At 41.4% G+C, this 13213-nt stretch overlaps 1 protein-coding gene across 5 annotated transcripts in view; it reads right to left on the bottom strand.

Moving 5' to 3' along the window:
* Nucleotides 1-13213, bottom strand: part of SLC38A12 (solute carrier family 38 member 12) — a 307038-nt gene that overhangs the window by 124656 nt on the left and 169169 nt on the right. For all 5 annotated transcript variants that reach the window (XM_032967021.2, XM_032967023.2, XM_032967019.2 and 2 more), the window contains exon 9: nt 8402-8495. In XM_032967021.2, the coding sequence (XP_032822912.1) occupies nt 8402-8495 (94 nt within the window). The remainder of the gene's footprint in view (nt 1-8401; nt 8496-13213) is intronic.

Consider the following 13213-nt stretch of genomic DNA (forward strand, 5'->3'; position numbering starts at 1 on the left):
TTAAATATATTTGCCGTGTTACATTATTTCAAGTAAATTTACATTTCTGCACGAACTGCAGTTAGCACAGAAGACAGAAACTAAAATATCTTTCTTTCAGTCACAACGGCGTAAATGAAGCAAGAGAACGTTCATTATTGCACTCTCTATACAAGGATATTTATTCTCGGTTTACATACCAAGTCCTGGTCCCATATCTGTAATTAAGCTGAGGGTTAAATCTTGACTTAAAGCTTTCGTGACTGCAGGAATTAATATTATTTGGGTCTTGCGGTAAAGTCACGTAGATTGGCTCAAATGAATAAAAATTAAATTCAATAAAACTACGACGTTTCGATCGTCATTCTCCTCATCAGGAGGATGACGATCGCTTGTGTTGTGATCGAAACGTTGTAGTTTTTTATTTTATTTTCATTAATTTGAACCTATCTACGTGACTTTAACGAAAGACCCAAAGAATATAAACTGAGGGTTGATTTGTACAAAATACAATTTGCTACCATTCTCTACTTATGTAAGAATAAAGAAACCCATACATTAAAATATACATTTGTATTTAACTTTGAGCTGGCATCCGTGCCTCTGAGCGGCTTTCAAAGTTTAGTCTGTATGCAAAACTGTCTGTATACGATGATTGTTGCCATTCCTACATATCAAACCCAATAAAATGTAAAGTAGTGTCACGTTGGAATACGAACTGAAACCATCTCTCCAGCGTCACCCTTCGGTTTGTACAAAAAATGTCTCTCTGCTGAAGTGTGTGTTGAGCAGTGCTCATCTTCATTCGTGGCCCTGAGTCAGTGGTGGATGTTCCCCATTCCCATGGCAGTATCTGGTCTCTCGATCAGACATCCACAGGCTTAGCAGTTCACAGAATTACCCTCTCTACCAAGAATCAAGACCACTAAGCACAACATCACGTTGTTAGGTAAAGGTGCAGTCCTGACATTGCTTGCTCATCTCACTGCTATTCGGAGGACTTCCACTTGGAGGGAGCTCTAACGGAGATTCTCTCGGGGGTATTTTTGCATCTTCTTCCAACCGTGCAAAATGTCGCAAAAGGGATTCGAGTACCCACAATTTACGCCACCACATGTGACCTATCGACTGACTGTAGTGTAACCCATTTATTCTGCGAGGTGCACAGAGGCAGGAGGATGATTTTAGAAACGTGAACCGTTGGTTTATCTGCCATGCCAGGAGATGGAACCAGCGACCTCTGGCTCAAGCTACTGCGCACTCATTTTGTAAACTGTTCCCAGGTGTCTTGGACGAAGCCCAAGCTGTTAAAATAAAGCCGCAAGGAGTTGACATGTTGCAGGCAACGTATTGTTATTGAAATATAAATCAATGTAAAAAATGGAACACCCCCGATATCGTGTCTTATTTGTTAAACAACAACCCACAGATCCTTGGTGATTAATTACCAAGGTCCTGAATGATCAGTCCCAATACCACAGTCAGTTTGGTTTTTGTTTCAGCAGCATGATAGAGCCATGATGTGAGGCAGGATTCCTGAGAGTCCAGTTATAATTTTATTATTTGTTGATTGACACTGTTTCGAATACAGCCGCTTAACAATGCAATGTTTAAATTTCATTTTTATAAACAGTTCTGAGACTAAACATTTTGCTTTTCAAATTTTTGGGATGCTCCACTAATTATTGTTGAAGCTGGAAAGAGTAAACATTAAGCTGGAAAGAGTAAACATTAAGAAGAGTGAACATTATGCTGACAAAGATAGCCTTCTTAAAAATAAAGACAGCTTTATGAAAATTGCACTAACATTTAAACGTGAATATCACTACTGCAAGTGCTGGCATTTTAAATTATTTATTTTCACGTGTCAGCTCTGTAAAAGCTGCAGATCTAGCAAAAGGCAGGAAGCAATCCCAAGGTTCAAGTGACATCAAAGCTAGTGGCAATGATGACCTCTTGAACTTGATGTATACGTGCAGAATAAGTAAATGCTAAATAAATGGCATGGCTAAATTGACACGTAGAGATGAGATTTGGCATAGCTACATATGAAACGTCGTATCCAATTGCTAACTTCGGTTGTGAGAACTGTTCCTCAACTTTATCAGTGAGCTGAAACGATAATAATAGGCGCATTAAACACTCGTACACGTGATAATTACATTGTTTGGCTGTCTGGTGGTGTAATTGGATCACTACGTGGCCTAACTCCAAAATCAATTATGAATCATAAATGGCATAGTTTACTCGTAGACAAATACTGCTCAATCTTTCAGCCAATATGTGTCTTCTAGATCGTCATTAGACATTCATCAGCATGAGAGAGAGAGAGAGATGAATGAAGCCCACAGAAGGACTAATTAGTGCCATACACATAAACATGCACATATGCTACAGATATACTATAGGCCAGGGCTGTCTAAACTGTGGCCCATGGGCCAAACCAACCCGGAAGCTCATTGGATTTGGCAGCAGGCACCGATGGAAGGCACCATCAAAGGTGGCCTGCTGCTGCTGCTGCACTGCCATGAAAATGTATGATTAATAATTTCACACAAACGTGTTTCACACAAACGTGTGAAATTATTAATCACACATGCACAGAAATGTGTGAAATAGTTTATTGTGATGAAAAATAATTAATTGCACGATGGTGCGATATAATTAAGGGAATGTTATTGGTCTCCATAAGGGGCTCTGGAGGGAAGTGATGTGGGAGGAGTTGGGGTTCGTTGGAGAGTCGTGGTTGGTGGGGGTGCGGGCCCACGGAGTGAATACTTTGGCTGTGAGTGTTGTGCTCATACTCTGTATCTCACTACACCCCTCTGGCCTGATTACAACTTTATCCTAGCTCTCTTTCATCCTCGCTTACAAATTCAACACCTTTCTTCTCTCTCTCTCTCTCATATCTCCTATCTCATAGCTTTCCTGTGAATACACCCCTACTTTACCTCTCATCCCCTATCTCTTTCATAGCTCTCTTATGCATACAGCTGTCTACGCTATCTCTCATATCTCCTATCTCTCATTAATACATCTCTATTCCATCTCGCATTTCCGAGCTCTCTCTTCTGAACACATCCTTATCCTGTGTTACTCGAAAATCTCCCACAGCCCTTATGAATACATCTCTTATTTTGATATCTTTATGTATTCTATCTATGTGGCCCATGCCCATCAGCATGTCGATCAAGTCGGTCCTTGATACAAAAACAAAGTATGGGCACCCCTGCAGTAGATAGCCAAAATCTTTCAAGCAAAGTATATTAAAAGTGTGCATGCACTAAACCTTAACATTTAAAAGAAGAGTAATGCGATGATATATACAATGTGAGTCTGAATACTTTAATCCTTAGAATGCTTGAGAAAATGTCTGGTCCATGAATTCCGAATTGGCTGAAAGGAGAGAGACTTATTATTTCAAAGGCTCTCCATGAGACCCAGAAGTAATGGTGCCGAGAAGGAGGACAGCCTTTCATGTGGAGGGCCATATGCACGTAATGATGACTGATTAACAATGCATTTCTCTAAAAGGAAATGCACTGACCAACTGGTAAATTATATTAACACGTCACGTGACGGCAAAGAGCCCGCCTTTGGAAGAATAGTGCTTTCTACAAAACTGCGTAATGGGAAGCATAACTTTATCACTCTCTGGCATATTTTGAATAAAAAATAGTTTGTCAATCATTGCATTTTGCAATGCGTGTACGAAAATAAAACATGGATACAGAAAAGCTACTTTGTATGGTATCTATGCACAGTGGGGTAGAACAAATGTGCCAGGCTGGGACCGAAAAACAGCCTTGTGCCAAGAGCTCTGGACAGCTCGGAGTGTCCACTCTGCCCTCATAACAAAAGTGGGTGGCTGGCTCATGGGACAATGCTGATGTCACAACACTCTGAGCCAGCACCACTGAGACCTGTGTTCTAATCCAAAAAGCCATCTGTTCTTAAACCAGACTCAAGTGTAGTTCATTTGATGGTCTCAGTCCAGTCACTAAGTCGTGGCATAACAGCAATGCCCTTTGTTCATCGAGCAAAGCCTCATTTAGTGTCAACTCTTGTTCAAGAGCATTCTGCATTGGGAGGTTTGGCCAATTCCACCGTGGGTAGCTACTCAGAATTCAACCCCATTTCTCAGCAGTACCGCCTCTTTGCTCTCAGCCCTGAACCGTCCGGCCACCTTTACTTCACCAATTATAAGAGTTGTTGATTTACAGAATTGTTCTTCCACATATTTATTTTATCGTAGTGGTGTACATTAACTTTTAAGCTCACACTACACGCATCTAGTCGTGTGCAAAAATCAATGTTTTCAAATTTGTGTGATGATGCGTCGTACGTAATACGTTTACAAACACATGACCCAATAAGATTAAAATATTAATATTTCCTCACATCTTACATATGAAATACAAAGTATCTTGACAAGCACCGGAGCTCCACTCACCTCTGATGGTAGCCCCTCAGCCAGCAGTGTATACATTCCAGCATTCCCATGGCAAGTACCACTTTGCCCACACAGCAACCACTTTCTACTTTCCACTAGGTGGTCCTCATTTTATCGAGTTATAGGATGGGTTATATTCTTGGGTCTTTCGGTAAAGTCACGAAAGTTTTGAGTCTGATAGGATCGGGTCAATTCCCCCCAACGTGGGCGAGACTTCGTAACCTCCAAACCATTACACACGCTCCACGTTAACCCTTGCCACCAGGACAAATACCAAAAATAACACCGAACGTGAGATGGACATTTAACTGCGTAAAACACGTGCTTTTTGTAAGAACTGGATATTTTCATCCTACACAACACTCATCTGCATTGACCTCTGTGAGGCAAAGCCGAGCAGACAATTTTACCGTGGCACACATGTGGGATAAGTAAAACTGCGTTAAGGATTAATGAGACACGTTTACTACATTATAATTGAGCCCGTCTCGTGGTGAGCAATGAAGCTCTAGTTCCTTCGTAGATGTAGCCATAATAAATAATCCGCAGAGAAGCAGGAGCCCGAGGCTGTGTGGATCACACTTTACAGTTCAACGTTACTGACTGTATTTTGTTTTTTAAATACAAAAATGTCCCCATTTTTTTGCTCATTATTTTTTATTAGCTATATCAAAAATAAATAAATTACATTTTCATCTGGTTCCCTCTTCCTCGAACATGTACATACGTAGCCAACTAGCAGAGCTGGCTAAGTACGTTGCGAAAGAAGTTCAACATAGATACATACATGTAAAGCAAGAAACGATACTGTTTGGATTGTGACCTATGTAACGATGATTGTAATATGATCTGTACCATGGAACATCTGTACCATCACAGGATGCTCATGAAAGACAGCCTCACAGCGTATTGGGCCCTTCCTGCTGAGATAAAAAATTCCGATCAACAACATATATTTGATGCAACTGTTAGAAAAAATACACATTCGAGAACAGAGAAAATACAATGAGTTATGCCCTACAAATAAACGTGAACATTCTTCAACATTGAAACAAGAAAATTCTATGTTTTACTCCTATACAATGTGCTGCAAAGCATTTAAATGATACATAAATAAAAAAATATATACTAGAAATTATATCAGACGTGGAATAAATTACACTGGCCATCAAGTAGGGTTACGTGAAGCAGGAAAAACAAGTGTCGTGTTAAGCAGTTATCAGTCGTTTCATTACAGACATAATATGAAGTCAGAAAAAACACTAAGAATGGTTTAATTATGTTTTGACAACCAATTACTCTGGATTACCATACAATCATTTTTAAAAAATCAATTGGGGAAAACATTTTTACAGAAAAAAATATTAATTCTATAAAATCACTATTATCAGTTCCTTTTTTACATGAAACAAGACCATTCGTAAAGTATGTTAACACAATGCTCCCCGGGAGAGTTACAAACAAACAAAACTGTGATTTGGAAGCACGTGTTCTACCGAATACATATTTCAGTTGACTTTGATATTAAGCTATGTTTATTTTTGTATTATATTATGGTGCTGGCTGGGTGACCTAATGTTGTGTAATGTCACCCCAATTGTAGGGTTCACAGGGTCGAAGGCAACCTGAGACCTCATCACATTATGCACGACGCAGGCGGCAGCAAGCATGAACCATGAAAAGTGGGTGGTGAACCGTGTGGACAAAGAGAGAACGTGTTCACCAAAGCGGGTGAACGTGTCGCGGCCAAGTTTTGAATAATAATAATAATCATCATCACAGAATAATAACTGCCGTAAACTGCCCCTTCCTGTGCCAAACTGGTACGGTATTCCGTACAGAGCCATAAATGGCAGAGGTAAACGGCACGCGTAGTCAGTGATGACGATGACGAAGTTTTTCACGATCGTTTACATATTTTTCTCTCGTGGGTGGCACTACGGCACACGCGGCTCCCTGCACAGCAGCGCACCCCGCGCCGGAGCCCCCCAACTCATTGCCCGCACGCTGCGCCACTCTTGGTAACGAATGTGGCAGCAGTAAGGTTCACACTGCGGTGAGCGGAGGACGGGACCGCACACGTACACTTATTGAATTTTTGTGTAAACGGGGGGAAAAAAAAAATTCAAGGGTCGCCAATGAAACGACCAAAAAGGAAAAGGCCATCGCTTGTGGGGAGTTGTTCACGGCGACTCCGAATAAAACATCTCAAGCCAGAGAGAAAGGGCATTTTTACGAGGCTCTCAAAGAAACACCCTGAATACAATGAATTTGCTCTTTGTATTTCATAAAGCAGATGAGTGGTGTGGGTGTAAATGAGACGAGTGTATGTGCATGTATACACAAACATACACAGTACGTGGTGGTTACGTACACGAGGGTTGGTAGTTCACTTCAAGATAGGAACACTGCAAACTAGAAAAATGCTTTTGTAATCTCTGCACTAATTGTGTCTCCAGTTATAAGCAAACAGAAAAACACAAGTACCAACAAGGCTGAAGAAAGGCGAGTTGTTCCAAGTTCCATAAACATTTAAGTATATTGACAAATACTTAAATGTTTATAGTATATAATTTGAGATAACAAAAATACATTTTTCTTGGTTCTTTCGGTAAAGTCACGTAGAAGGGAAATAATAAAATAATAATAATTAAAATCATAGAATAAAAATAAAATAATTAAATGTACCCGAAATAATAAAATAAAATTTAATCGAAATAAGACATTTCACATACTTTGATCAATCCACTGGTGAGTGAAGTCCTCCCAATGCTGTGTTGGTCATGGGCATTGCTTGACCATACTTCACCACACTGGTCAGTTTGGGTTCATTAAAAGGGTGGGGGCAGGTTGGGGTCGAGGAATAATTCAGATAAGACTCGCCACTGATGTTAGCCGTGGCAAAGAATCAATGTTCCATGCCAAAAAGATGCAATTACAAATACTTCATTGCAAACGATCATGCTAATTTATATTTCATATGTATATATTAACTAAAATTGTGTGAATGTCTTAAATTATTTCATGGCAAGTTTATACAAAATAGCTGCTCTCAAGTATCGCAAAAGTTTAATCAAACCTCTTAATAAGCTTAATTCACCAAAAGATATGTAAATTACTTGACATCAATTAAACTAATGAGATCACAAATGATTGATCAATCAAAAAAGCTGTGAACCTAAACGTTGCAACAAGAGCAAAAATATTATATTATTTGGTTCTTTCATTAAAGTCACGCAGATAGAAAAAATAAAATAATAAAAGTGAGCGTACTGGCAGTCTATAATGTAGACTGTAGCCTGGTAGATTGTAGCCTGGATTTTAAGCTGGTGAGCGTATTGGCAGTCTATAATGTAGACTGTAGCAATGGTTATTAAACTGAACCTGAGTGAGCGTATTGGCAGTTTATAATGTAGACTTATTCTGGTTCTTTCAGTAAAAAAACACAAAAACTACGACGTTTCGATCGCAACACAAGCGGTCGACCGCGACAGTCTCCATTATAGACTGCCAGTACGCTCACTTTTATTATTTTATTTTTATTTTTTCTACCTACGTGACTTTTACGAAAGAACCAAAGAATATGAATTCCTGCAGTCACGAAAGTTTTAAATCAAAAACTAAAATATGACCTTTTGCCTTTCTGTTAAATGTTTAATCATTACAACTACAAAGCAGTGAAAGATACACCAAATGCTGCTCTTCTTCTTGATAATACAATAACAAAGCAATGTAAAAGATGTCAAGAATTAAACTAATATCCTTTACAGCGGACTAGAGATAAAAGTTATTTAGCCCCGAGTTGGTGGACTGGATTATCTGATGCTTTTGTTACATTTCCACATTAAAACCCTGGATGCACTCACAGACAGTCCTCACACAACAGAGGGCCAAGAATTAAGCGCACGAATAAAAACACGTTTTAAATATCCAGAATGTGTCGTGCCGACACAGGTAGCCGATGCTTACCTATCCACCTCATTAGCGTCGTGAGGATCTGCAGGTACTTTGTCTTTTGCACGTTGAAAAAGGTGAATGGGCCCAGGAGGAGGAGAAAGGCTGCCTGTTGTGAAAACAACACACACACAGCGAATTCAGTAAAATCCTCTAATTAGGCAGTCATTAACTCTTCTTCATTTTACCCACAGGCATATCTTGCACCATCCACTAACGCTGAAAATATACAACACAAGCATTCAATTCAACGCAAAGGCTGTGCAATAAGAGCCGGCACATTTTCCTTCTAAGTGACCCAGCGTTCTACAGAGCCAGAACCTGCTCCCATCCCACCAGATTGAACACGCCAACAGAGCAAGTACAAGCACAGAGCTGCAGGATTTGATATTGTTTTACTTGTCCCTGCAAGCAGTGCAGGGTTAAACACACTGAACCGGGCTGAGGCAAACACGTTTGGTTGAACAGAGCGACATTAATTGGACAAAGCCACTTTGGGCTTTGTTTTTTTCTTGTTTTAGGAGGTGTCAGAGCTGTCCGCTGACTCCCCCATGCCAAACCTCATGCCATCATCCGCCCTGCCCACCCCCCCAACTAGGCTGTGCAAATTTACATGGAGGGCAGAGCACATCAAATAAACGCATGCGGGCGGTCGTTTTTAGCATGATTAGGTTTGCCGATTTCCCCCGGCACGGCGGGTAAGGGTCAAAGTGGCGCGTGTGCGTGATGGGCTGGTGTTGCCACGCGCCGTAGTGCATGCGCGTGCATGTGTGCGCGTGTGTACGTGCGTCTGTGTGCACGTGTGTACTCGTGTGTGCGGAGCGGTAGTGTAGTGGTTACCGCGCTGCGGTCCGAACCCGGCAACCCGAGTTCAATTGCTGCTCACTGCCACCAACAGCAGTGACAATTAGTTGAACCGGTCCTGGGCCTCCCCGAGGTCGACTCAGCCTCAATTGAGTAACGGATGCGGTGTGTAAACATCGCCACTAGTGAGACCAAGGCGGCCGGGCGTGGTGTTGGCCACCCACCCCTCGTGTATTGAGGCTATCCAGGGGATCTTTATATTTATCTTTGTGCCGGCGATACAAGGAGCTCCATGAATTACCAGCGGTAAAGGTGCCGCCTTGTAATTGCTTGCTCACTGCAACTGCTAGCGGACGGGCCTGCCTCTACGAGCACGCAGGAGATCTCGAGAGTTTCTCTGGATGGTGTTTGTGCCGACAAGTCTTGGAAGGGATGGGAGTTACCCCCACTTTACCCTCACCACCACACGTGAGCTGCCGATGGACTACACGTGGCAAACCCATTTAAACATATCTGTGTTCAACTTCTTTCGCACCGTACTAATCGGAGCTGCAGGGGAAGGACAATAAACTAAACACAAAAAGCAGTTTTAAAGAAATTGGTTTTCAATCTAGATTTAACAGTGCATAGCTACAGTGGCTTCCTAATAGTTAGGTGGACAGCAGGGGTGGGGGGTAAAAGACTTGCACCATTGTTTAAACTGCCAGTGGGCTAACCAGAGCACCAGAACATGTAGCGAGAGTGGAGAGTGATACACACTCGCAGAATCTCACCCACCACTATAATTGCGCAGCTCAAAATAATTTGATCTAAAGACCATTGTTTGTATAATTTAGATAGCAATACACTATATTTTTGGTTCTTTCGGTAAAGTCACGTAGAAGGGAAACAATAAAATAATAAAAATATAAAACAATAAAATTCTCACGACGTTTCGACTGCAAACAAGCAATCATCATAAGGTGTGAAAACCACAGCAAGAACATTTGAAAAAAGTGGCGGGTTTTTTTAACGTTAGCACCATGGAGAGTGGTTTGGCAGTTATTCAGATGGACGATTCCATCTATGTTCGGAAAAGAGGAGGGGGGAGACGAAAAGGATGGATGCGGTCAAGCGTGAACAATCAATTAAGACCCGAAATGGTTTATCAAATCCTTCAAATGATTGCTAAACTAGAATCCATCTTCTCGATTGAAATTGTCTCTGTGTTTGTATATGTGGATAGCCTCATGAACGAATCTTTCATGGTAGCCAGATGGCTTGCAAAGAACCTGTCTTGGAGAAGTCAATGTCATGTGAGCCTACTGAATTATAACAGTGATCTGCCACAGCCGAGGTGTTGGTCCTACCGTGTTTTAGGTCTGCTTTGTGTTCACGAATGCGGTCCGAGACGTGTCGTTTGGTTTCTCCAATGTAACTACTACCACAGAGGCAACTTAGTTTGTAGACGCCAGGGTACTGTATGTCTGGAATCACATCTTTTTCAGACGGAACCAGATCACGGATTTTATGTAATGTGTTGATTGTTCACGCTTACGGTGGCTTTCAGACAGCATCCATTATTTTCGTCTTCCCCCTCCTCATTTCCGAACATAGATGGACTCGTCCATCTGAATAACTGCCAAATCGCTCTCCGTGGTGCTAACGTTAAAAAAGCCACTTTGTTCCAAATTTTCTTGCTGTGGTTTTCACACCTGATGATGATTGCTTGTGTTGCAGTCGAAACGTCCTGAGAATTTTATTGTTTCATATTTTTATTATTTTATTGTTTCCCTTCTACGTGACTTTACCGAAAGAACCTAGAATATGAATCCCTGCAGTCACGAAAGCTTTAAAGCAATACACTACTTACAATGTTTACATTATTAAACGAATGCACGACGTAATTTGCTTGCGTGACAGTAATTTTCATCACCACCAACATCCATATTACGCAGCTATCAACACCTCTAAAGATGCCATCACATTGTCGTCATCAATACATAATTCAAATAATAAAATTTTATAGCACTTTGTAAAAACATTGCTATAATATGGGACCTTTCTTGCCAGTATTAAAATATAACAATCGGTTTGACCCTTTCTGGAAATAAACCAGTTGTGTCAAGATGTCAAAACACCAAACAGAATCCTTATTCAAGGAGTCCTGTCTGCATTAGCCACGCACAGTACTTGTGCATACTTGCATGGTGCTTTAACATCTTGGCACAGCTGTTTCATTGCCAGTAAAACCAATTGTTATAAAAAAAAACATTGCTGGATGAAAGATTTATAAAGCTGTGGTGGTCATAGCAGTTTGCTTAACCATACTTCACCACACTGGTCAGTGTAGGCCGGTGACGAGGGGAGGGGGAGGAGCCACTGGATCAGATATAACTCTCCGCTGACATGAGCTGCTGTGACTGTCGCCACGAATTCATCTCAGCGAGCTGGCGTCATAAGCGCAATGTGCTCACCACTGCACCACCGCTCCCCACCCATCATCACAAATAACAATGGAAACTTATATAAATAGGTTTTACCCTTTTAACTGGCACAAAAACTGACACCTTTATTCAAAGCATCATGTTTGCAATAACCACAACACAAGCAGTCAAAATGCAAACAAAAGAGACAACTCTGATAATAATATGCACTGTCCTTGAATTTGATTGGTCTACACCCGAGACGGCTTTTCTTAGAGCCTCTACTGGTGTTTGACCAGAAGACGCCAAAAGGCGTACAATGAAAACTATCAACGTTATTTAAAAAAAAAACATGAATCAACCAATACGTTTACAAAGCAGGGCACCATTGTCGTATCCTTCATAAAAAAATTCAAGCCGTTCTGAGCTTATGTACGAAGAGATATGGCAATACATCAAATGCACAAAACTAATTAAGAATAAAAGTTGCGGTTTGGTTTATTTAATTTGACCGTAAACATTATCAGCTCACACCCACTCGGACAACTGAGCCCGAGCACATCTTTGCAATCATTCACGCATCATTAGCGGCAGTACGTCTGGAAGCCCGGCCATATTCCTTGCACCGCGGTCCCCCAAGACCTTTGCTGGGATCTCGTAGTCGAGAGCTCCATTGTGCTAATGGCTCCACTGTACCCACATAGCCATACACGGCGACCTGAGTTTGATTCCTGACCATGGCTAAGATCAGTGGTGAGTGATATATGAAGTGGAAGTCAAGGGGGAGGAGGGGGCGCAGAGACCACCCCACCATCATTTAGCAACTCACACTGACCAGTATGGTCCAACAACCCCCGTATGACTGGCATGATGTGGAGAGGCCCTGAAGATGTGGTTACATTTGGATCCAATTTGAATCCAAATTGTTTTATAATGTTTAAATAAGCTCACACACACATAGATCACCCATACATCATGATACACAATCAGGTTAAGTGCTGTCCGTGAGCAGCAAGGCACACGAGGTGGCGATGTGGCCAGAACAAAGTCCAGCTACTGTTGTCTTGCCAATGCTGATGTTTCACACCGTACCAGGTTGACCTAGGAGGCAATACTGAGATATCACTTCCTGCTAATGTTTTACGTGGCCACGCAAGCACACACACATGAGTGCACAAGAAGGAGGTGTTGTAGTAAAATGGAACGCAAAGACTACTGCCAACAGGCTTTAAACATGTCTTCAAACAACTCCAGCAAAAAAAAAGAAACCATTTAGCTACAGGTAGGTAGCATGACATACAGCTGGGAAAACATGCAAACATGTGAACATGTGCAGAGAGAGAGACAGAGAGCACGTGCACTGGCAGGCAGGCAGAGAAACTTGCAGGGTCATTTAAGCAAGCAGGCCAGATAGTGAGTAGAATGAATACATGTGCAATTAACTTAAAGCAGCTTTCAAGAGAACGGTACACGGTCATATGCGAAGACAATTTAAATTGGTTGGCTTGATAGATACGCAAAAGCAAACAGTCTCTCAGTGAAGTTACACTGAATTTAATGGCTGGAGCTGTCCTCCACTGAACATAAACAACAAGTATGCTTGAGGCGAACAAAGCTA

The sequence above is a fragment of the Petromyzon marinus genome, chromosome 37 (assembly GCF_048934315.1).
Source record: "Petromyzon marinus isolate PM22_M1 ecotype Great Lakes invasive population chromosome 37, UKy_Petmar_22M1.pri1.0, whole genome shotgun sequence".
Lineage (NCBI taxonomy): Eukaryota > Metazoa > Chordata > Hyperoartia > Petromyzontiformes > Petromyzontidae > Petromyzon > Petromyzon marinus.